The 26239-nt window shown below is 43.2% G+C and overlaps 1 protein-coding gene across 1 annotated transcript in view; it reads right to left on the reverse strand.

The window, feature by feature from the left end:
- The window catches only part of fto (FTO alpha-ketoglutarate dependent dioxygenase), a 123306-nt gene extending 99835 nt beyond the window's left edge, over positions 1-23471 (reverse strand). The window contains exons 1-3 of the mRNA XM_034148436.1: positions 23339-23471; positions 2250-2327; positions 1129-2158 (exon numbers count right to left, since the gene is read on the reverse strand). Of these exons, the coding sequence (XP_034004327.1) occupies positions 1129-2158; positions 2250-2327; positions 23339-23380 (1150 nt within the window). The 5' untranslated portion in view covers positions 23381-23471. The remainder of the gene's footprint in view (positions 1-1128; positions 2159-2249; positions 2328-23338) is intronic.
- Positions 23472-26239: the final 2768 nt, after the last annotated feature.

The raw sequence follows: 26239 nt of genomic DNA on the forward strand, positions 1-26239 counted from the left end.
GTGTTTGAAGCCCGTGTTCACAGGGTCAGAGTTGAAATGGCCTAGAACAAATCATTGAAACAGACCGCTGTAGCAGGTGTTTCTGGTTAACAAACACCAATGAAGAAAGCCCAGCTGTAAAGTGGGGTGGGATGTCAGAGCGGTTGGCATTTCACCTGTTATGTATGGCAGAAGAACAGTTTCTAGACAGACTGTGTAGAGCGTCCATTCTTAGCAACACTTGAACTACAGCTGCACCTTTATCCCCCTCCCCAACAGGACTTCATGTTGTTTTTCTCCTTCAGCCTTTGGAGGGTGCAAGGAATGATTTAGTGTTGTAAAAATACACTTATTTGGTTTAATGTAATTCCCAAAAAGGAGCTTTTATCAATTAAGTGTACAATATTGGTTTTACAATAAAAATAAGGATGTGTTTTGCTTTGTATTTAAGTCTGGAATATAAAACAAGACGGGAAGTAATCTTGATTCCATGGTAGCTTTGCATTTGCTCTAGAAAGCAAAAGTTCCTCTCATTGAGATTCTCTATCACTTGGATCAGCGAGCGCTATCAGCTCTTGAAAGAGTGCACATTCCTTAATTAGGAGACATCGTATCATCCATACAGTACAGTCTAGGAACACTTATCAAAGCAGGGCTCATTATTCCATATCAGATAATTGCACATCGATCATTTCTTGGGGAAATGATTTAGATGAGATGCGGCGTCTGTGATAAGGCCTGTTTGTTAGACTGTGGCACTGAGCTCATGTTAAGAGCTCAGATCCAAATGTCTGTGATCTCCCGACGCACGGTCGGCGATAAGGCTGTCAGCAGCAAGCCAGTGATGACATTTGATAATGCCCTGACACTATCACATAGATGGATCTGATGGTTGCCTCACCAGAGGCCATGTCTACAGCTGCTACCGCGCCGCTGTAGGGCCATCATACACAAGGTTAGCTGTATCTGATCGACAATAAAGCAACTGAGATAAGTTGATGGGATTTTGAAGTGAAAGAGAAAAAGATATCTTAATTTCTGAAACAACATGCAAAAGGCATGATAAACTTTGGATTTAAAAAGCCACCTATCTCGACAATTGGTATCCAATTAGCTATCCAAGTAACCTACTTTAGATTTGACCCTTACCTTTGTCGTTGTGACAGTTATAGCTGTAAACAGCCACTGGAGAGTGACTGATGAGGTTCTCATCGTGGTGCCAGCCTACTGCCATCTTCCCCATCCCATAGTAAGGCTCTTCTTTGAGCTGGCTCATAGCTGCTGGGTCCATGTAGTTAAGCAACGTGACATTGAACTTAACCGGACCGGTGCATACAGGCGGAGGACTCGGCTGCGAACAGCCCTGCCTGCTGGCTGCTTCCTCCCTGTCCTCAACGTGGTGATCTGAGGAGATGTGCTTCATTTTGGCCACAGGTTTCCCCTGTGCCGTGAGTCCCACACCTTTATTCTGTGTGCCACTGAGGGCCTTAGGGGTCAAGCTGGGACATTTCCCTTCATTGTGCTCTGAAGCAGCTGAGGCTCCACTTGGTTTATCCTCAGAGGACTCTCCTTCCTCACTGCTGGGTTTTGACTTAGTCTCCCATTCCCCTTCTTGTTTTGACCCAGAACAGCCTTCTTCACTGTGTTTCGACTCAATGTCCCACTCCTCACTGTGCTTGGACTCAGTTTCCCCCTCCTCACTCTGCTTGGACTCCGAGTCCCCTCCTTCACTGTTCTTGGAGTCTTCACTGTTCTTAGACCCCGTGTCCCCTTCATCGCTCAGTTTGGCCTCCACCTCCTCCTTCAAACACTGTGTTAGCCTGTCCCCTTCCTTCCGCTGAGACACATCTGAACTGAAGAAGGTGTTAAGCTCCCACAATGCCTTGCAAGCCGCACTCAAGTCAGAGTCGCAACAGTTTTGTCCTTTAACCTCAGGGTCCTCGCTGTGCCAGGGGATGGCAAACAGCCGCGTGTCCAGATAGCGGTAGGTGTGGCCCGGTTCACCAAGAAGAGTCCGTGAAACGGCGGTGAATACATCTCGCTCTCGGATGCGAACCAAATCCCTCAGGAGGCAGCCCTTCCTCCTCAGGGTGAGCAGAGCGGCCTGCACCCGGACATGGAGCTCAGCAGGCACCGAGCAGGATCTCCTCAGAACCAGGCCTGAGTAACTGGAGTCCCACTTGGAAACACAAGACGTTTCTCATCAGGATCATGACGTACAGAAACATAAAAAAAGAAATCTGACTCTTTCTTATTTGTGGCAGGCTCACCAGTTGCTGATAGCCCCGATCGGGAGGTCCGAGAAAGGGAATCTTCTGGTTTCCCAACTCCTGCAGAAGCCTCCGCCTCTGTAGAAAACAACACAGTAAATAGGCTGATAAGTAGCAGCAAGAAACTTCTGCATGTCGCTACTTTTTTTGAATGAATGAACTCAATTTCACTTTAGTGTTTGACCTTTGGAGAATATAGGTGTTGTGTAGGGCTGTGCGATTATGGCAAAAATCGTAATCACGATTATTTGGGTCAATAATTGATATCACGATTATTAAATACGATTATTCATTGACTTTGAAAACATCCATTTATTGAACTTTAAAACAAATACAAGTTATAATTTGAACAGTATCTTTTTAACTGTTGATTACCCTGAACGTATAATTCAACTGAAAAACCAATACAAAAATAAATAAAATAAATGATACATTTAAATAAATAATATCAAAATAATAAATACCAATAAACAAGATCAACAAATATTTTGGAGCGCACTTCCACAAGCTACTAAACATATATAAATATGATAAATACAAATAAATGAGACCAAAATGAATTAGATCAAATATGTTGCAGTGCACTGTCACAACCTAGCAAAGCAAAATAATTGTTTTTTTCGATTATGTTGTTTTCGTAATTGTGGCAGGTCAAAATCGTAATTGCGATTAAAATACGATTAATTGCACAGCCCTAGTGTTGTGTTCAAAATGTATATGACTGAATTCATGGAAATAAATATGAGTAATACATCGCCCAAATTCTTTGATTAGGCACTAAATGTACTTCCTGGGATGATCATTTTTACAAAAGTATGCAGTGCTTGAGAGACACATATCTTATAGGCATGTATGGCCTACATACAGTAAGGCAGAGTCTGGTTATACCGCCACTCCCAGTCTGGCTTTAAAGTACTGGAAACATTATCTTTGAGTACAAGACTGCCCTTTCCTTGCGGGAACATAGTATTTGCTGACGTGAAAACATTTCCATACATCCCACCCTGCCTCACTTTATATATAGAAACAAAAAGTGTGAAAAGCAGAGTTATATTACACTCCGAAGTTTAGGGGCTAACAATAACAAACTGCAGGACTCACATCAAATCAAACAAACTATTTGGGAATACAATTATTAAATTACTCTTAACAAACGTTGCCCTCAGATTGAGCTGAGATATCTATGGTGCTTGGTCCTTTTTATTGACGTCTCACGTTTTTATGATTTTGTGAAGGCTGCCATGGGGTTCCTCACAACCTTATAAAAGATGCCCTGTGCCATACAGCGCTCCCTCTATAAAAATGTCAACCTGGTGGGGGGATCAAAGTGCTTTTCACTGGGATGCATTCCATTCCGACCTGTAAATCTAATGGCAACTGGCATAAAAACTATATGCCCAAATAAATTTCACAACTATTTTCCCTCCCTGCGATGGTATGTGTAGGTGGAGGCGTTGCGTTTGTGGTTTTAGAACCTCATATTCATTCCCCACAGGTGCACACACAGTCTCTGCATGGAGTCTCCACAGCAGGGGAAGGAGAAATGTCACCGACATGCCACTGTCTTTTTACGTCTTTAAAAGTTTTTGCATGAATGGCCTGTGCATCAACCACTATGCGGTTGAAGGAGAACCGACCCTGTGTATATTTCCGAGACATTTACAAGAGGCGTCTCATATTTCCACTGCCCTAATAATGCCAAAGACCTCATGTGGCACACTGCAGGGAATATGGGAACCGGCTGCCAAAACATGTCCTGACTTTTAGAGTGATATAAAATGTCCCGTTAATATATTAAAGTCCAGGTATAAAAAGATGTGTGTCCTCCCGACTTTAAAGGGGGCTGGATCAAAAAGAGGGCAAGTGGTGAAAAGTATGTGCATTAAAGACAGGAGGGAGGAAAACAGATCCCAATAACGGGAGGGCATCAGATCAGAAGCAAGTTTGGTGAATTTACCTTCAGGGATGAATCTTTACCTTAGGCTAAACAACACAACACCTGCTGAAAGTTTTCTTAAAGGACGCACCTGAGTATACAGGCCTTCCAAGTTTTTTTTTTCCCGGAACAAACAAAAACAGACTTGCAGACAGTTGGAATCTTAAAAAACAAAACAACATGCACTATTCATGGCCAGACTGCATTCAAAGGCTGTTGGAAGAAATTGACAAGCTGACATACATTCGTTGGTGTCAAATTCAAACTCATGACAGAAGCTCAAGATATCAAGGTGAGGCTCTGGGCTAGTGTTGTACGTGTGTGTGTGTGTGTCTGTGTGTATATGTGTGTGTTTATCTGTTTGCCGCTGTGAGTCTGTACAGATCCATATCCTGGCATCCATCTACTGTAGATGCACACACATAAGTAAAAACCTTACAGTCAGCTTTAGTCACACTGCGCAAACCACTACTGTGTACACAAGCATGAAAGTGTGCCTTCATACTGTATGTGTGTGAGGCTCCAACAGATATACAAACATACAGGCCCATCCTAAAAATAAAAAAAAAGCGCAGCCAGGGTAGGGAGCATGATGCCTCAACGCCAATCGCACACAACCAGGGCTGTCACACACATGTCAAAAACATCAAGCTACTCAGAAATTCCACAGAAAAAAGGAGAGACAAGAAGTTACCGGAGCCCTCTGAAGCAGATGGACTCTCTCAGTATCAGAGGGCCGCTGTGTCTGTCTTGCTGTCTCTGTGTCTGCACCTGATTCAAGAAGGAAAAGCCACGAGGCGCAAAAAAAAAAAGGTCTGCGATTCCACTCAGACCCGGGAAACGAGATTACCAATCCCATAATAACACGGTAGCTTCACGGTAGCCGCGCCAACAGTCTGCGCTGAGTGATATATCTGATGCTTTTTTTAATCTCTCTCTTCCTTGATGGGATTATTCCCTCAGCCGGACTGTTTATCACAGAAAAACATATTAGGTAGAATAGAACTCAATGGGTTTGCTTTGATCTTGGCCTATAAGAGATATCAAACTGTGTACCATATATTTATTAATTTCATTTATTTCCCTATCTGTGACACTTCAACGGACACTTTCTTCAAAGCGTTCTTGGCAGAGTAGATTAATGTCCAGTGCTTAGCATCAATAGCTCAAAAAAGCCAGATAACTGTGCCGCTATGGGGATAAAAACACTTGCAGCCTAACTTGTGTCTGCCCCAGAGTGTGCATTGGAAAGTGCTGTGTGTGAAACGACTGCTGAGGGAGGACAAATGTGTCCCATTGGACTTGTCTGGATTTGGCTGATGTGTCTTAAACTAGATGGAAGCTACAATGTAGAGTAAGCCCTTACGATGGCTTGATAAGTAGACGTGTCACCTCATGTGAAATCTCTTCTTGTGCTTTCCAGCATGAAGACATTCTTATTACCATCATGGTGTATGGTTACATTTCCTTTTTGTGCAGGGCAAGAGGTACACCATATCTTCTTATATAAGTGCGGCCGTGGTTCACAAGGTAGATGGTCGTCCTCCATCCAAAGGCTGCTGCTTCTATCCCTGCATTCAACATGTTGATTTGTTCTTGGGCAAGATACTCAACCCCAAGTATGAATGGGTCAATGCTGACTAGTACTGTATATGTTAAAGGACTTTAAGGGATCGCAAAGATCGGAAAACTACGATATAAAAAGCAGACCATTTACGATTTACAATTCTTTAAGACCTCCATCCAAAGTAAGGCAGCACTTTCCCTTTTGATGCAGGTGCCAAAAGTTCAGACGGACAAATAAACTTCAGATCTGGAACAGGACTTGTCTGGCTCCGGGATGACGTGATGAGAGATAGCCGTGTAATAGAGCTCCGTGTTGAAATAGCAAGCTATTGGTACTTGTGTGACACCCATTTCAGAACTGGTCTTCTTCTGCAAAAGTGATGGTGAATCAACAGTTTTGACAAGTCGGCTGTAAAACGTCGAACTCAAACACATAGACTACACCGTGTACATCAAAGGCGCTTCCGTCCCGGTCCATTTGGCACCGGATCGCAGAATGTCGGGAGCTTGTGTGAAGCGACACAGGGCGTAGAGAAGGGCAGGGAGTCCCCACACCATCAGAACATTTGTGTTTGCATGTGTGATGCATAGCTAGAAAGGAAGTCTTCAAAATAATTCAGCTTTGATCTGAGAGGAACTTAAGAAAACACTTTAATCAAAAACCCAAGGCTCTTCAGCTACCTGCAGGTGTTCATAAAGGTCGCCACAGTTCGAGGTCTACCTCATCTTCAGAGTATGCCACTGACTTGAACTATGGTGAGATAACACAGCACCTAGGTGCCACCACACACAAGAGAGACACAAGCACACACGCAGAGTTTCCACTTTTACTGCTGTGTCTACCTTATGCACATGCTAAAAAACAGAAGCCTAGCACTAGTCACAATGTTGGAAATGAAATGTTCAACTATTTTCACACATCTTGTTTGTTAATTTCATGCATAAAAAGAATAATTCAGGGCAAAAATTCACCACTTCTTACTTCTGACATTGTGTTTACAGCCACACTCATTTATTTTAAGAATACTGACAAGATGTTTGTGACTGTGTGACGGCTAACTGGGTAAGTCAATGGCTAACTGGAATGTGTGGGAGTTGACCTCAGTGCAGGGTTGTTGGTAATGTGTAACCTCATGTCTCCACTCTCATGCTCAGGACCAGCTCATGAATATGAATTAGACTGTGAGAGCTAAAGGTCAATCAGGATGACGTCACCAGAAACATTTAAAAACAATTGCTTCAGATCCTTTCATGTTGATCAATTCTTTTCTGGGTAATCTGTATTATCCTGAGATGTATTTACAGATTTAATTTGGCATGTAGGTCTAGCCTACATTCACAAATCACATTTAATGCAAGGTCATCCATCCAAGATCATCATGCAAATAACACAAAACAGTTATTAAGAATATAATCCTTTGCATATTTCACATATTGCAGGATCATTACAAGAAAAGGTCTTATTCATCAATTAAATCCAGAAGCAATTATTTGTTTTGCTTTTTAGAATCGGAAACAAAAAAAGGAAATATGTCCAGAAATAACTGCGGAGGAAAGCTATGCCATTAACCATTCCATCTTTTTATCAAATCAATGACGTGAACATTGAGTATGTATTGACAGACACGTTCAGCATGTGTTCAGTGGGAGTCCACAGGTTGGGTGCGTGATGATAAATGGCAGACAGGACGGCTCGGGACCGTTAATTGTTGTTGGAGGCTGAAGGCTTCGCTGCTCATTTCACCTCGCGACAGGTCGGCAGGGGACGTGATCATTAATATTAGAACATTTCCATCCATCTACCTGAACACGAGGCCAGTCACTTAAAGGGCTGGCGCTGGGCAGACCTTTCACGCCCTGTTTATAACACTGATCCAAGCACATTACCAGAGCTGTGGGGGACCACTGCCACTCATTAATTACATTCTCACACACACACACAGACACACACACAACTTAATTGGCTGCCGGTCACATTTGAAAAATGTCACAGGTGCAAGATAAGGTACACTAACACACATCCGATGTGCCTTTTGAACTAAGCCTGTCGTATTTTGAACTTTGTGTGCCGTTTTTTCACATGAACCCTTACTTAAAGTTCCCAGTCATCCCAGGGTGCATGTAGTTCTGTCAGAGGAAGAGTATGTGTCCATGTGTGTGAAAGAGGAAGAGATGGAGAAAAAAAAAAAGCCTGGACCTCATCTGTTATTTTATCTCTCTCACCGCACCTTACAGAGAGACCCGGTCTCCGGATCAATCATTCAAAAGTATTTACAAATGCACAAAGCCAGCCACAGACAGGTTGGCACATGGCCACTCTGTTTAAGTGCTTTTCAATGTGTCTGTGGTGTCAACATCTATTTCACACTTATCTACACCTCAAATGGGAAAAGAAGATGTTTCTGTGACCTTTACCAAGTGTCAAATGTGGAGAAAAGAAGAGAGGAGAAAGAGAGAAGGGCAATTTAAGAGATCTGTCGATGTACGCCTTACATAACCTTTTTATTTATCCGGGAGAGATTGACTGAGCATGCTCTTTATCAGAAACATACTCGCAGCTTCACAGTCACACACTTACACAATTTCACACACAGGAGCGGCCCAGAACATCTAAAGATTTCTGATCGACAATAAAAGTTTTTTCCGCTGGAGGACCCTGGGGTTAAATGTCTTGTTTAATGGCAGCTGGAGCTTTACACCCAGGGCAGGATTCAACCCAGCAAAAGCCATATGAGCTCTTGGTCAACACCACTGATATGCAAGGGCCATTTTGCAGTTTTGCCTTAATTGTTAGTTTGTGGCCAGGCCATTATGTTTCCATTAAGATTATGTCGATAGAGAAAAGCTTTTTAGTTTTCACCTTCAAATTACAACATGCTTTCATGAGGTCAGCTGTTTTCCATGTGGAATGGCCAGTTTTAATGCAGACGCAGTCCCTTGGTATTCTGGAAAGGAGCAGTTCAGCAAGGGGTAAGTAAATGGAAAGAGTGAGACATTGAGGAAGGGGAGAGGGATGGAGGGAGGAAAGAGAAGAGAGGAAGGAGAACGTTGATTGAAAGACTGTGATTAGCAGTTTTCAGCGGGGCACCGGGGCCACTGAGTTGTTCTAACAGGGTTGTCGCGTCTCGAGGTGCAGTCAAGGAGAAGTCAGTGCTTTAGAAAGCTCCCTCAATTTCCCCATTTCCCCCTCCCGCTCTCATTCGCTCTCACCATCCAGCCACACTTTTTCCTGCCCATCCAAAAAAATCAATATAGCTGTGCAAAGTGCAGCTTGGCCCAGGGGGAGGGCTGGCTAGCTGGATGCAGAGCTTACAGGGAGGACAAGAGGCGTCCTCCAGGCCTGCGTCCCACAGGCAGTGTCAAGGACAGACCTGAGTACCAGAGGACTGAGGCCACCAGATTGCCCTTCCCCTCTCCTCTCTCTCCCTCTTTCTGCTGGCCAGGCTTGGCTGGCTCAGCGGGGCAGAAGAGATCAATAAGCAGGTGGAGCGTTTAAAATCCCCAGCAGCACCGGAGGCCGGCGTTACGCTCCTCAGAGCCCGAGCAGACCAATACATGGCTCAGGGCAGAGCAGCTGGATGGATGAGTGAGTGTACGCTGGTCGCACCTAGTCATTGAAAGGTTTGTGATTTGTGACAATAAACAATTCAATAGCACTTAGCCATACACAGTGTCTGAGGGGTGTAGAGCCAGACTCTTCACACACACACTGCCATTGTCTCAACATGTCACAGATCAGTAGCATTCAGGCAGGTCAAGCAGACCAACTGGAACTGTAGCTTCTCAGTATTTCTGCAGGCTTCAGCTTTTATAAAGCATGAAATATGCCTTAAAAAAAAGGGGGAAAACTGGCACACTATCATTGTCAACAGCAGTGTTCCTCATTTCCATACAGTAGGCTTGACGAAGACGTCTGTACATGATGTGGATGAAGTGTGCAAGGAGGATTTCAGTCCTGCCGCGTGTCTCCGTGTGTGAGTGACTGATCACAGTGGAAGTGGCTTGTGTCTCTAATCCAGTACCACTGTTAGACTGTGCAAAGACCCGGCTCTGTGTACCGCAGCACGGGTTGATCAAACCCATCATGTGACAAGCAACCTCTTCAAATGACGATGATTTCCCAGCTCTGTGTCCTTCCGGCTCCATATTAGATCATCTTCTGACACTACTGAGTCTGGTACTTCATCTGGGATAAAGATGATGTGCAATCCGACCGGAGGGGCTGGGAGTCAAGGGTAAACGAGGGGCTGAGGCTGGGGTACTGTGCCGGATTGGATGACAGCTGTGACAATTATCATGTGGTATATTATAACCTTATGCTAAACACAAGATTTGATAAAGTATATTGCTTGACAAAACACTTCAAGGATGTTTTACTATCAACTCAAGTGTGTGTCACAGTCAAACACACGACACGTAAAATGAGCCATTTGTAGGGGAAAAAATATAACATATCAAAAATAGAGAAGATCCTGTCTATTACATGTTTTCCTGTCCATCGAAGTGCGACTAGTTTTCTGCTATCATCTATATCATATAAATACGACAGGCAACCACTTGAATTATTTGTTGGGACCTATTTGTTGGAACTGGTTTTGAATATGGTATTAAATAACAAGCTAGAGCAGTGGCATACGTTTAAACAATGACAATCACCTAAGCCACTAGAAAAACACATGGGACAAAACAGATGTGTGGTGAACATCTAGGACAGGTCTAATTCTATCTCATGTAGTTTTTGACCCAGATAAACTGGCATTATGATGGGACCTCAGATTAATATTAAATTAAGGGCTGAATATCATTTGTGGCTGTTTACACTGTCGTCAGTCTGTCTTCCTGGAATCCTGAGGCAGATAAGTTTGCTATAATGGCATTAGCTAAATCCTGAGGTATAGCAGACGGCACTTGTCTTGCTTGAGAAGCCACCTCATTTCTTTATTTATTTTTCCATCACTCATTCTGAACAAAGGGAAATATTCTACCAGGAATTGAATAGCCTAATCCTCTTTTCACTCTTCCCAGTAGCTTGAATGGTGACAGATTAACATGCTGGAGGTTTACAAACCCAGCCATTTGAAAATGTAATTGCTGGTGCCACACCGCATGCATGTGTTGAGGGTTAATATTAAAGCTTAAAATACACACAAAGTCAGGGGGGGGGGGGGGATGTGGCCAGGTTGGGCCGGACCCAAGTCAACTAAGCCCAACTAAGGACGGACCATTCTGTCACGTACGAATCAGCGAGTCGCAAGCTGTCCCAAACCCTCGCTAGGCCCCATAGTTACTGTTCACTTCTGCTAATTATTACAGCCAATCAGAAGGGTTAACGGGGCGGAGCCTGGCCAGACCATGTTCTGGGGCATTTAACAGCTGGCAGGAACGGAGGTGAATGCATTACACACTGCCCTCATCCAATAAAAATAAAACACCCTGACATCTGAGGTGTACTTAGCACAGGGAGGAAGTGAGGGAGGCAAGAAAGGAGGGAGGGGGAGAGGATGGTGGGGTGAAGGGGAGAGAGCATCTGATAACATGATGTCCAAGTGCCACCTAGTGACAGCATCCCAGCTTCTCTCTGGAGCGTCAGGAGTGAGGTGGGGGGGGGGGGGGGGGGGGGGGGGATTAGACAGATGACGCGACCCGGGATATTATAGGATCGGATATCATAGCATATGTTTCATTCTTTCAACGATGTATCATGCAATGAACAGCCTAAACCATTTAGGTTTCAAATCCAATTACAACTTACAGTAAAAAAATATGACATTAAATGTAGATTTTAATCATTCTACATCTTGTTTCAAAACCCAATCATGCAAAAACTTCCTCCAGTGACCCCGCTGTCTTGAGTCGGGGGAGTGGGCCTGTAGCACTGCACTGGTATGCTGTTGGACCAGGGCTCTTATAGGTCCCCTCCCCCTCATTAACCCAGGTATAAATCACACTCTGCCAGTGCCCAGAGGTGAGAGGGATGAGAGTGGAGGTGAGCTTGAAATAATGCTTATGTCACGCCGGGTCAGCCCTCCATTATGGCCGTTTCAAAAACTATTAATCTTGCTTGTAGTCAGTGGCCTAGAAATAATTACTTCATCTAACCCATGTAATACAGCATGACCAGCAGTCGAGCCTGGTCAATTTGAGGCTGGGGAGGGAGGATGAGGGGGGGGGGGGGAGACAGATAGAGAGTGAGGGAGTGAGGGAGAAAGGGGGGAGAGCCACAAATTACCAGGCCCTGTCTCCTGCTCCTTGGTGACTGATGTCCTGCTCACTTCAGCTGTGGCCTTTTACACTCTCAACACTGATTTAGATAGATACACACACACGCATGCTCTGAAAGGCAGATCATGTACAAGCACACATATGTACGCAAATTAATCCATGATTTAATAAATACACACATTAAGCAAGGAAGACACAAATCACATTTTAAACAAGAGTTCAAAACCCATTTCAAAAATTGATTCCGCAAGTGATAACACAGAATAAATCAACAATAACTGACTTCCCGACCACTTAACACTTTAAAATAATGCATAAAATGTATAAGCAAAAACAAAAGTTATTTATATATTCCAACCGAATGCCATAATGTTGCAAATTAAATTTGATATGGCATGTTGTGCCACCTGCTATCCCTAAGTCAACCTTGCATTTAATTTTGTCATTTCAGAGGCGCGCGATGTTTATGCAGAAATCGCCAGAAATATAACCGGAAATCATAAATATTCAAATAACGCCACCAAAATATGCAAGGGAAAATATTTTCTTTAGTTATCAGTCAGAAGCAATTTTGAAAGCCATGATATTACACGCAGAAATTTCAAAACCCCACACTGTGAGTAAACAGAGGAGCTAGTGCAAACTCAGCCTGCATGAACGTCACAGGAAGTATGTATAGAGTGACATAAATAAATGCAACCCTGCAGTGGCTGTCACAGCTGGCATTGCAGGTGCAAATTTAATTAGTCAAGGTGAAGTCTCCCTTGTTGTGTGGAAAGGGTGTGGGGGGGGGGGGTCCTCGCCATGCACGGCTGTAAACACGCACTATATCCTAATCAGGTGTCACCGCGGTGTTTGATCAGCCCGCGAAAACTTGTCACGAATCCCCGGCAGAGAGTGGGCCGAGGGGGAGAACAAAGGGAAAGAGCTGTCATGAGAGAACAGGGTGGTGGTGCTGATGGCAGTGGCAGTGGATGAAGAGAGTTTGCCCATTAGCAGTCTCCGTCGCCTATCTCTCTCCCACTCCCCTTAACGTCTCCCCTCCTCTTGTTTTCTTTCACTACCAGGCAGTACACCTTACTGTATCCAGTCGCAGCTCTTCCACTCAAGAGGAAATCTCAACCACAGCTGTCATACTTACACTTCACAACCGCCAAACCCCCAAAGTAGTACACTACTTTTGTTTACCTGCCCAAAAACCCCACACATGTACCGAGATACTCGTTTTGTTTTTATCAAGCGCCATTCTAAGTAGCTGGTTCCTCCTGAAAAGCTGGGAGAACTCGAGGCAGGCGCGCTGCTTTCCCGCCCGCCCAGCGCCTCCAGGCTGCATTGAGGCAGTGCAGGAATACACGCGCCATTAGATACTGTTTACCTTTCAGTTTGGGTGATATTGAATACATTAGCCGATTGAACCTCCTAAGAAACACAGGCGAGTGACAAGGCCCAATCGTCTTTGTGACTACCATGGTAACTGAGATTACAGGCTAACAAAGAGCAGACAGGGGGAGAAAATATTTAAAACCCGAATAGTGATACATAAATTAATTAAAGGACAAAAAAACAAGTGGAGAATTAAAGTTGGAACATCTGTCAGCGACTTAGCTTCCCAACGTAATACCAGTGTTAGAACATTTATACCCTTGAAGTTAATGATCCCCTCTTTAATTGACAGTCAAGGAAAACTGGCTGCGGCAGCATCCTGCCGAGACACCGATAAGAGGCCCCCTTCCCCCCTCCCAAAAATAAAATAAAAAAACAGTTTAAAGAACCTTGGCACTAATCCCTATTGTCATCCCAGTGCAGCAGAAGGACTTACAAACACAGATAACTCCGCTGAAGCTGTCTATTTCTCAGGAGTTATGGGGACAGCCGAGCTGCTGCGCGCCTCGAATCAGTCACTCAGATTAGCCCAATCCCTCTGTGCTGTCAGTCAGCCGAGACAGTAGCCTGTCACCACATTTACATGAGTCCATCTCATAAGTGACAATGCCCCCTATATGTGACAATGGCTGCAAAGAAGGGGTCCTCTCGCTGGCACATAGCGTGTACAGTATGGCAGACGGGCTGTTGTTAGATTAAGCTCATGGTGCGCGCTGTGCTTCGATGACACTCCAACAACAAGTTTAAGTAGTCTTAACCAATCGCTGTTTTTCCAAAGTGGAGAGAATGTGGGAGATGTATGTCAGATGCCTACACTGAAACACGACGATACACACATACAGGGATAAACTTCAAAAAAAGTTAAGAATGGTTGTTAGCTTACCTAGTTTATGTATTTCCTAAAGTTGGCACGACTGTAATCCACCTACTTCACTTAACATGATAAGGCTCAAAGAATAAAAGGGGGAAACATCAAATGAATGACGCCCTATGGAAAACATCTGGATCCATCTTAAACAAACACTCGTATGGCGGAGATTAAAAGGCCGACCCTAAAATAAATCTCTACAAAGAAAACTTTAGGGTGTCAAATTATTAAGGGATTAGTTCCTGCAGAGTAGGGTTTGCACTTTTAAATGAATGTGTGTTACTCGAGCACCTGAGAGCTCGCAGTGTGCCGGCTGCTTTTTTATGCTTCTGTGGCTCACTCCACTTCAAGCAGTCCTGCAACAAATGACAGTGGATGCCCTCTACATAACAGGGCCAGGGCAAGCATGACACAAGGGTTGACAAGTGAACCCTCAAACTCCCTAACCCCTACCCCTGCCATGGCGCACGCACACACACACACACAAAAAGCCCTGAAAACAGCCCTGACATGACCGCTCAGCAGCCCTTTCTAACCCCTCCTTGTGTTTTTTCTCTTTCCATCTCACTGGAGACAACCCTCAATTCAGGAACGTTTTAGCCAGGCAAGTGGATGTGACCCGCTGCCCCCCAGTCAGGCTCATCTGAATAAACAGAGCTGGAGAAACAGGCAGAGGAGGGGAAATCTGCCTACATTATGATAGGAAGAGAGAAGATGGGATTCAGCCAAGGGGCGCCTTTCTTTATGCACGTTTGATCAAGTGCTTGACAGCGCCGGTGGATGGAATTACGGACTGTTGAACAAAAAGTTGTGGTGTGGGTGTGTGTGAGGGTGTGTGTGCAGCTCAGTCTGGACAGCTGGGTTTCCGTGGCCTGACAGTGTAAGGCTCGTGACAAGCCTGCCGCGCCACACCACCACATACAAACCCGCCCACCAGCCTTTCGCGCAGTCCATCACTCAGGACGGCCGAGGGAAGTGCCGTGAGAAGAGGTCAGACGTGGAGGAAAAGAGGTGGGAGGAGAGAGGAGACGAAGATGAGGAGGAAGAGGAAGGAGGGAGGGCTGGTCAGGGGTTAAGTGTAGAGAAGACAGCGATGAAAGGCAACTGTCATGCACCAGTGCTCGCCCAGAAGCACCTGTCTCGAGAAGAACATGCAAAGTGTGCCGGTCACGTCCTGACAATACCCCCACTTTACTACACACACACACACACACACCTAGAACAACACTCATACACGTGCACAGGAGAGGGCTGATGCTCCACCGTTGGAAAGGCATCGCCTGTCTGACAGCATGCCAGTCAAGCTGTCGTTGGCTCCTTCGCATATGCAAGGAAAAGTTAGGCTGATGAAGAAAAAACACACGGGGCTCAGAGGAAAAATCACTGAGACATGAACAGGCTACCTGAAGTGAGGAGACACTTCTCAAAGGCTTGATGCAGAGTAAATGCTGGAACGAGCAGTACAAAAAGATCCATGAAAGAAAATCCAGGATACCCAGGACCCCGGGAGACCCTGGGAGTTGGTATGGTGGCTCGAGTCCTCAGGTGGAAACCAAAGCACCTGATGCCACAGGGACTAAAGGGCTGCACAATTAATCAACATATGATCAAACTCATAACATGGACTACTGCAATATTCTAATTGCAAGAAGCACAATATTTTTCGATGCTAAATACGCGAGTACTTCGAAGCTGCAGAGATATCCCAGCCTAAAATATCCAACACATATTTGTTTAATACAGATTCTCTTTAAAAAAAATCACATCACATATATATTTCAATTTAAATGAGACTAATGATCAAACAATTATAAATCCCTCCAATATAATAAATCCTATTCCAACTGCAAAATCTGTCAACATAATGGCAACCCTTACTGGCACTTTTTTCGAAAAGCTTTAAAGATGTGTTATGGTCCATTAGGTAGTATTAGAAAAAATACTTTATAACCTTTGAAATGCAAACTTTCTTTGGTAATTGAAAGATACATAATTTAACCCAATATATCTCACACCATATGTACTTCCTATTAAGTAAAACAGGCCCATATTACCAAGATTGTTTACAAGTAGTATACACCTGTGGTATTCTTTTTGTTGGTGGTTTGCAAGTGTACCTCCAGCTGGCTAAGCTAATTGCAATGCTAAAACCTGGCACTGGCTAAAAGAAGGCACCTCGTGTGTTCAGCGTCTACAAAGCAACGAGCTGAACGCCAGGTATTTTAACACACTTTCATTGCCCCTGTTTATGGAAAAGAGCTTATGATGTACAAATTAACAGTTACTATTTACAGCGCCTTGTGAACCTGGTCTCCTGCAGCTTTTGTGAATGAAGGGCTTTGGACTTTCCATTGGAACCAGATGTTAGGCAACACCGTAACAGTGGGCCCTTTTACTTTATTGGAAAGGTGAGTCATTACAAAGGAAAATAAATTCACAAATAAACAGCACGAGCAGTGTTATGTCCTAAACAGGTGGCTATGCTTGGTGGAATCTTTTTAACTAGAGCTAGCTAAAATTAGCAGCAGCCAGCATTCACACACACGTAGGGTGTTTCTCAATGTCGAGTGCTCCAGAGCCACTATTTCAAGCATACTACGTCATCGAGTGCCGCCGAAGGACTGTTCCAATGTCCAGCATACTTGGAATTCTACCGAGCCCGGCGTACTTCGTAGCGAGAAATTTCAAAGCTGCACATGTGTAGACTCCGCGGTCTTAAAATCCCCACAATGCTTTGCGCACGGACCAATTTCCCCAAATCTGTGGCGGAAGATGTAAGGCGGGGCCTCTCATATGACGCACACCTGCTCGCCTGTTCCACTCTTCGTTTTCCGAATGACAGGAAGTATTCTTGCCTCGCTTCTGAAGCAAGTGACTCGGAAGACATGTGCTACCAAGCAAGCGTACTCGACATTGAGAAACACCCACACACACACAGACGTAGTGTAGAGAAGAGAAGTATGTGCTTTGTGCTATCAAAGATACCCATATCTTACACCTTTATTTTATATCCTATACTGTATATTTCTATATTGTGTACTCTTTAGAAACTCTTTAGACATACATCTTTATTTTTTGTACATATATTTATTGTATCTTTTTTTATGTGCACTGCCTTTTTTACATGTTGCTGTGATGAAAATAGTTTTCCAATTGGGGAATACAACGTTTATTTAATCTAAATTAAACTAATATAATCTTATACCTATCAACCTACAAAAAAAAACTCACGTTTTGCACATATGGCCTGCATATATACTGTACACACACATCCTCACACACACACACACACACACACACACAGATACACACACAGAGACAGACACAAACCACCAAAATGCAAACAAACAGAAAAGGAAAAATAACGACTTGCCCGGATCATAGCCTCGAGTGGCTAATGAACCCCCTGGAGACGGTAGCCTCTGTGTTTGAGTTGAGAGGGGCATTCCCATGTTTATTCAGCACCAGTCCAATGAGCCACCACCATCTATTGATTGAACTGATTATTCTATGTCTCTCTTGTGACGGGACACATGCATGACAGATGAACCCTACTTGGGCAGGTCATATTCGATGTAATCTCATTGCATCTGACAGCGGATCTGGTCGGCCAGTTTGCATGATCCACACCGCGGCCTTGTTTGTGAGTACGCTGACATCTGTGGCTAATGCCTCAACACTAATATGAGGTGCTCGGTAGTAGCTGTCAGACACGTGAGCTGTCAAGGGCTGTTTGGACAATCCTAGTGACTGCAACCATAGGAGAATCCATCCGGGTGGCATGTAGCAATTATTGGTTCCCTAAAGTGGTATTTCACAAGCAGTTTTTTTTTTTTTATTAAATATAATTGTTGGAGGAATGAAAACTGTGAAAGGAAATCAATATAAGCAGAATTGCATGATTTCTGCTGCCTTATGTCTGTGGACATGTGTCCGATTTTTGCCTTTGATAGAACCTTTTTTTTCCGTGTCGCATCTTGCTCCATGCCATATAGTAGTCAACTAGTCAAAAGTGAAGAAATGGCACCTCTGCAGATGTAGCTTTCAGTTACAGTACTATGGCCACACCAATGCCAAGCATACGGCTATATCTGTTTTTCCATTTAGATGTTTAGTAAGATCACAGGTCCTCTAAGGAACATATGGAAGTCCATAACAGGTCATCTGAGTCATGTTCCCTGAGACAATGCAGGCAGGGCCATAAAAGTTGATACCCTTCCAGATGCAAACCAAATGTAGACATCATGCACCTCTAAAATGTTATGCATTCAACACAGACCTCTATAAAAAAAAGTGGTAGGAAGTGAGACAACGACATGCAGAGTTTCTTATATTGATCGTGAGAAGCTTAGACAACATTTAAATGGATGATAACCACTGTCATTAATACAGATCCATCTTTAAAAGTAACTCGGTGCTTCATGTTGTCTCATGGAAACATCTTGCTTATGTCACCAGTTGCAGAACATGAATGAATTTGTCACAGATGAAGGACTCAAAACGTACAAAAATCCATCCCATCCTTCTATCAATGACAACTTTAAAACAAAGTATTCCCCGCCATCACATTTCCTGTTGCACTTAAATTGGCTAAGGGCACATCTTCTACACTAAAGAATGAAGGCACACACAACATACTAAGTCATATTGCAAGTATGCAACACATATGCATTTCATATAATCTCAGTTCTGACATTCTTGTTCCATATGGGCAGGAAAATGTCTGCATTACATACTAGGATGTATGCTGAACTAGTTTAAAGAGAGGCTTCAATAACCAAGTTGATCTGTAAACACCTCAGTCCAAATATATGAGCCAAAGATCAAATAGGCGAGACAAGGTAAAGACATGTAGAGGAAAAGCTCAGCAGCAGACTAATCAGCCCCCTCCAACGCTCACATAGCAGATCAATGAAAGACCTTGGGCCTGCGCTATATTACACACCAACACTTCATATTCATTCATTGATTTTACTTTTCAGAATAGTATATCATTGAACTCCAATGGGAGGGAAAATAGAGGCTGGGGCTGAGGTCAACACTCGCGTGGACGGATGTTTGCACAATATTGATGGCGCATGCAGAAAGAAATGACTAAATATCTGGATCAATAGCCACGACAGGTTGTTCCAGATGGAAATGTATAAATACTTCTTTATGGCCACTGCAGTGGGCCTAACGAACAGGGCTAAATGCCCCCCTTAAGGTAAACTCTTTGATTAGCCAAGGCCAGAGGGCTCTGCTGATGCTACAATGCCACGCTTCCAATGGCCTGAGGATGCTAATGCACACAGGGGCCCAGTAAAGGGGCCAAGGATATCACAGGTCACAAGCCCTGGGCAAAGTGCTCTGTGCTACCTGACCCTCCTATTCATTTGTAATGATGATGGTCCAAGGCTAAATCATACTCGGTCATGTTCAAATAATGCATAACATGAATAATTTAGAAATAAAGCCACTTTTCTAATTGTAGTAATAAGAATTGGAGCTCGGAGGGTCCACTATAATTGAGCCTGAAGAAACACATTTGCATGTTGAATTCCCCAATTTTCAGCCACATAAAGCAAGAATGAAGTGGAGTTAAATATGTAGAGTATTAAGTAATCAACTCAGGCCAACGGCGTGGTAAAAGTATTGCCTGCTGCTGCTACTGCTGATAGCACAAGAGCTGCCTGTTCTTATTTACAGCACAACACAATTAGTGAGAACGACACCCAACCTCACAGCTTCCCCTGCTCCACAGCGGCCAATGGGGCCATAAAGAGGGAGGAACCACATCATTGCCTGCTCCTTAATTAAATGAAAGGTTCATTTGCCACCTTTTTTTTTTTTTACACATTGAACTGGCCAGCTTACTATAGTGAAGACCTCCCAGACGCCATCCCAGCATGGCCCTAAATCATGCCTGGATAAACTGCCCGGTGGGTCCCTGCTGGACACACAGCGGCAAGGCCAGAGCAGGGCATGCGGTGGATCGACACCTAGCCAGCGATAAGTAATTCTGTAGAGGATTAGCAGCATGATAGCCTGATCAATACTGTGTACTCAGGCCATTAGGAATGCAGCGAGGAAATGACCCCCTCCGGTAATAAAGCAGGGCATCTGGGTTCTCCTTCATTTGCCAGCTCCATTAGTGTAATGGTATCATTATCTGCCACAGCCGTATTTTTCTAGGCCCTGGCTTTTCCACGGCTCGACTGGCGGGGGTCTGATGAAGCTGTGAGGGCCCCCATGCAGAGCGTTCCCATTGCTACCATTCTACACGGAGCCTAGGTGTAAATCTAGCTCTGCTGGAGCTTATGTGCTACCCTGCCTTAGGTATCCATATCCATGTTTTATGTCAGCACCCAACACTATTTCTCTATTATTGGCTCATTAATAGAGCAAGCAGCATGTAGCTTGGGTTAAAAGGGAGAAAAAGATGGCCGGCAGAGCACAAAGCTGCTGAATGTGCTGAATCTGACACCCCCCTCTTGCTAAAACACTAGGCCTGACATGACAGGACGTCGGCATTAGTCGCCATAAATCGTTTCCTCTACACTAATTCACCAGCTCACATTTTGTGTGGGAGAATTGATTAACCATGTCTGGATGTGTGGCCACATAATCAGCTTTTACCTCGGTAGTTGTTAATTTAACAGAATTGCCAAGGGAAACACAAACCATTTTAATGAGTGTTCAGAAATTAAATACCCTAAACAGCTTGCACTATGTGCCACAACCAGAGCAAACCAATGAGGCTGATCTAAGCAATGGGCCGGGCTGAGCCCAGGACCTCACAACATCTGGTGACCCTGTGTGATCATTACTTAGCCTGCCGCTCACACACACTTCCTGTTTCGACACAGCACTTTATACTTGTCATCACTGTCCAAATGGCGAGCTTGCATCAAAGACAGCATTAGAACATCGGGTTAAGGAACAGGGTGAGTGTCGTTTTCGCACTTGCCAAGGCATGAGTGGAAATTCATCCTGTGATGACAATTTTGATAAACATAATGTTTTTTTCAATTCATTACAAGACAAGGGGGTGGAATGTTGATATTGCTGAGTTATTCATGAAAAAAGTAGCTATTTGAGAACCTAAGGCAATGAATACATTTAAAAATAGTCTGCATTTTTGTAGCTGGAAAAAGAGCTAGTGTAAACAATGTCTGATGGATTTATCAAGAAAGAAAAAGTAGTTCCTCCTGGGCTGTTAGGCCAATATCCTTCTATTTCACTTAAAGAATATAAACTATGGCATCCCACCTGTCAGTTTGCTATAGTGACTTGCTGTGGTGGGATTTTCTAAGGAGATTGTGTATTCATTTGGCACTAATCTGCTGGTGCTTGCATTCCCTAACTCAGAATGACAGTGGGCCTATCATAGCGCATCTCTCACTTTGTGCAGCATTGCAGACACACTCACATACTGGATGAATCCAAGTTATTTGTTATCATTTTATCTGTATCATTATACAACCCTCTGATATTATGTTTTAAAAGTACTGACAATGCAAGCAGCTCCTCCCTTGGCTGCTCTAAAGTCTTATAGTCATTTTTAAATTGCAATTCCATCTTGCTCATCCTTTTATTTATCTAAAGAGAAAGGAAGCTAAGCCATTAGGTCTGTACAGTGCTGCCTTAGTGCCCGAGGGCCAGCTGGAATGAGTTCTCTCTCTGAGCCGCTCATCTGGCCGCCATGGCTGCTTTCATAAACAGGAGGAACCACGTCTTACATAGTTTCACTGCTGTCTAACATGATCCAAACATATGTGCCACAGCAGACGGCGTCCAAGTCAGGAGATAAGACTAGGAACAGACAGACAGACAGACAGAATGACTGTAGGCGTAACACATCCCAGGATGCCATGGGCACAGCTGAGCCCTTTCCTTCCTCTGCTTAGGAATCTCAACTAACCGCAAAGTTATTCAGAAAAAGCCCTATTAAACCCAGGACAGCACGAACTAGCTTATTGCACAAACAAAAGTTGGTCATCCCAGGTTATAGACACACCCATCTCTATGTGCAAACAATCCTGAACTCACTTTCATGCCTTAGGGACAATTACAGAATTATTCAAGAAAAATAATCACTACATCAACAAATAAGTTCAAGTGTTTACTGTAAAGCATGAGTTAGTATCCACTGTATCTATAGAAAATACTGAAGCAGATGTGGGCTGGCACCATGCCAAATCTGGAGACCCTACACATGAACTTTACCATTTGTTGTTTACAGTTATAATGGGCTGTTTCATTCCTACAATTAACAATTGATTCATGTTTCAGTCTTCACACCATTTCGTCCCACACATGTGTTTGTTTGTTGTTGTTGTTGTATTTATGAAATGCTGATAAATCCAGCCCAGTACAGCACACACTAGCTTATTGCACAAACAAAAGTAGGTCATCCCAGGTTATAGACGCACCCATGTCTATGTGCAAACAATCCTGAACTTAATTTCATGCCTTAGGGACAATTACAGAATCATTAAAGAAAAAGTATCACTATATTAACCAATACACGATCATGTCTACTGTAAAGCATTAGTTAGTATCCACTGTATCTATAGAAAATACTGAAACATATGTGAGCTGGCTCCTTGCCAAATCTGGAGACCCTACACACAAACTTTACCATTGTTTTTTAGCAGTTATTATGGGCTGTTTCATTGCTACAATTAACAATTGATTCATTCTTCAGTCTTCACACCATGACATCCGGAATAAGGCTTTAATGCCTAATGTGTTGCCATGTGTTGGTTTGTTGTTTTTTATGTAATGCTGATGAATCCAACCTACGGTAGTCTTCACTTTTACTATTTTCTCCAACAGACCCTTTTCCACTTAATATGCAATGTTGCTAAATCGTTATCCTGCAAGCTACAGCTTTACGTGATAAAGCACCATTATATTGCAACTGTAATTCGCTCTTCATTGTGGAAGACTAGGGGGGAAAAAATGGAAAACACAATAAAGGAAACAGGCATGGTGAGGTATGCGCTGACATTAGCGGCTTGCTAGCCTCCAAAATGCTTCCAGCAGTGTCACATAAGGAGCATTAGATATTCAACCAGCAGCAGGGCTTAGAAATATATCAGCCCTAACGGAGAAAAACGCTATCAATACCTTTCTTCTCTTCTCCCCCTCACTGTCACCCGATCTTTTCATGTTCCTGGACTTGTGTTTACACTGCCTCGCTTTTATTAGAGGCGACGGTGGTTGTTGTAGTACTCGAAAAAACGGTACTAATGCCTTCTCATATTATAAAGGGCACATGGCAGTGAAGACTTACGTGTTGTTAAAGTGAGAGCCCAATGGTTAATATTTCCGGTGCAAATTGTTTTTTAGTGGAGATATTTAAAAAGAACACGCGACACGAGTGGCATTGAGGACTACAAATCCCAGATTGGACAAGTGTTCGCGGCGGAAGCTACGTCATCACGCTCTACACGTTGCACTGCGCAGATGCGGCGCAGGTACAGATCTACAGATATACAAAATGCAGATGTGCTGGGTAAGAAAGTTTAAAATCAAGGATTTATGTTTTAGAGACCTTACAACTCTTAAATAAAAAGAAGAATATGAAACATTAGAATCACAATTAACTGCTTCTGCGCAACTTTTTAATTTAATTTAAATTAAATTCTTTACATTTTTATTTCAAATACACTTTTTTTATTTTGCTTTTTATTTATTTATTTTCCTATTTTATTAGATTTCTTTTTCAATTTGATTCTATATAGATTTTTTTCTTTTATTCATCATTATTATTGATAACATTCTGGTAGGTGGTAATGCTGCAGTTCAAACATCTTTAAACTTTATATTTTGAAAAAGACTCCTAAATATTTTATCAACATATCCTGTTCTTTAGCTTAGATATTCCATATGCTTACCCCTTTTGGTAATCAATAGCAGTCACACTTTCATCTTAGACTATGTGTAAAAATAGCAATCATGCTTTGAACGTGCTCCAGTACAAGTCTCGCCATCCTTCTTTCAACTTTTGCATGGATCTCAACTCCAGGTGCTTTTCTGCCGGTGTGGGCTTCAACCACGTCAGCCCTTTTCAACTCACTACCCATCATGAAAGTGCACCATAAACGTACAGCCTCCATGTGGCTGCCTTTATGTATCACCCACGGTTGAAATACCCTCCCAGAGTTCATCCACATTGCTCATAACATGTTTTGAATGGTGCTGAAATGTGTTCTGTCCATTGTTCCTAACAAAGCACATGTGATATACATGAGGGAGTTTTACAGATGGGGCAGCAGTGGTGGTGGGAGGGTGGTGCATGGAGCGGACTGCTGGGGTCTAAAACACCTGCTACATATTACCATTACAGACTTTGATCAGTGTCTTCATTAGTTTCCTTTGTAATCGCTTTTCTTTTATGGTAGAGCTGACCCAAGTGAGGCGGCTACAATGATTCAACACACATGTTTCTTTCACCTGTCTTGTAAAATGCTCCAAAGCTTTCCCACTTTCAAGGATGTCGGTGTCTCTGGCATCCCTTACTAATAAACGGAGGGGGTTCTTTTGAGTCCTATTTATAACGTACATTTCCTCTCCTCTGTTCTGGTCTTACAAGGGGAGAGTATGTTTGAAAAATATCCTTGGAATCATCTTGTGAAAACTAGATCCATGTGCATGCATAGCTATATCGTTTTTAACATTAACATATGTCAGCCTATAGTACCTTTTGAGTGCTACTATCATGAAAACAAATCTTATGATGTTGTAAATAATTTCCCTTTTTTGATCTTTTAATGTCAAAATCCGCTTTTATCCGACCTCAGTCACCCCGATCCATCATTACACTATGTTCCTTTTATGCGTCAAACTATCATTCTCATATTCCCGCTGTCAATCACTTTTATGGTTAACATTTCAAGGAACAGAGGGTTCCCTGCTTGACGTTTTTTGGCCGAGTCTGTGAGATCTGGGACTCTTTGAGTGTACATTATGTTCAAATAATGTATAGGGCTCTTAATGGCAGACAGGCCACTTTACCTTGTCCAACAAACCCCTGCAGTAGCTTGGTTTTTTATTCCATCGCTGGTGGCCCGATGGTGGGATGGTGTCCTCAAAACCCCCATGTCTGAAGAATCACATGTGCACTGTGGGTCCTGTTAAATTATTCACAAAACCGTTCAAATCATGTAGTTCTCAGTAATGGGGGTTTGTGGAGTCATTCAGAGCAAGGGTAAAGGGAAAGGCTTTGATCATAATTAAGTGCATTACTTTAAGAAAGCACTTTAATACACTTACATGTTATCTTATTAAACCTGCTGGTCATGGGAAAAAAATATATTCCTTAGTTGATTACGTTGATAACAAGATAATGCGGAAAATACACTATTTTGCTGTCTTGCAGAAATATTTACGGAGATACAAACGTGTTGCAATGGCCCAAAACACTTCTATTAGGAGAAAAGCGCTGCTGTCACATGCCGGCACATTTGTGTTTTTATATTTACATTGTTTTTGAAAGTGTAGCACATTTTCCCAAGTGTTTTGGACCATCGTAATGCGTTTGCACGAGTCGGCCACCGTAGATATTAATACCCTTTCAGATTCAGTCCTCTCATATACTGCAATTTTTAACAACTCTTTTTGGAAATATGCTTTCAGACTATTCCTTCTTGTTATTTTCAGATTACCATCCCCTTTTTTTGTCAGTCGCAATCTTTTTTTAATCCACACCACTCCGTTCTAACCATAATTACAGGATGTCAGCCTACTTCAGGAAGCGCGTCACACTCTTTATAAATGTCTGTGGTCACACCATATTCATGTGTTCTCACTGTCAATCATTGTGATGGGGAACATGTCAAAAAGGAGATTTTCTTTCTGGATCTTTTTCGTCCGCCCAGTCAGATCCGAGGCTCTGTGAACAATCATAATGTACAGGCTCTTTACATGAAAACAAGCCAATTACCTCCTTCAACAATGCCTGTCATTTGTCCTACAGTGAATCAGCCCCTAAAACAGGCACCTCTCCTCTCATGTCCGACCTGTGGG

The sequence above is a fragment of the Trematomus bernacchii genome, unplaced genomic scaffold (assembly GCF_902827165.1).
Source record: "Trematomus bernacchii unplaced genomic scaffold, fTreBer1.1, whole genome shotgun sequence".
Taxonomy (NCBI): domain Eukaryota; kingdom Metazoa; phylum Chordata; class Actinopteri; order Perciformes; family Nototheniidae; genus Trematomus; species Trematomus bernacchii.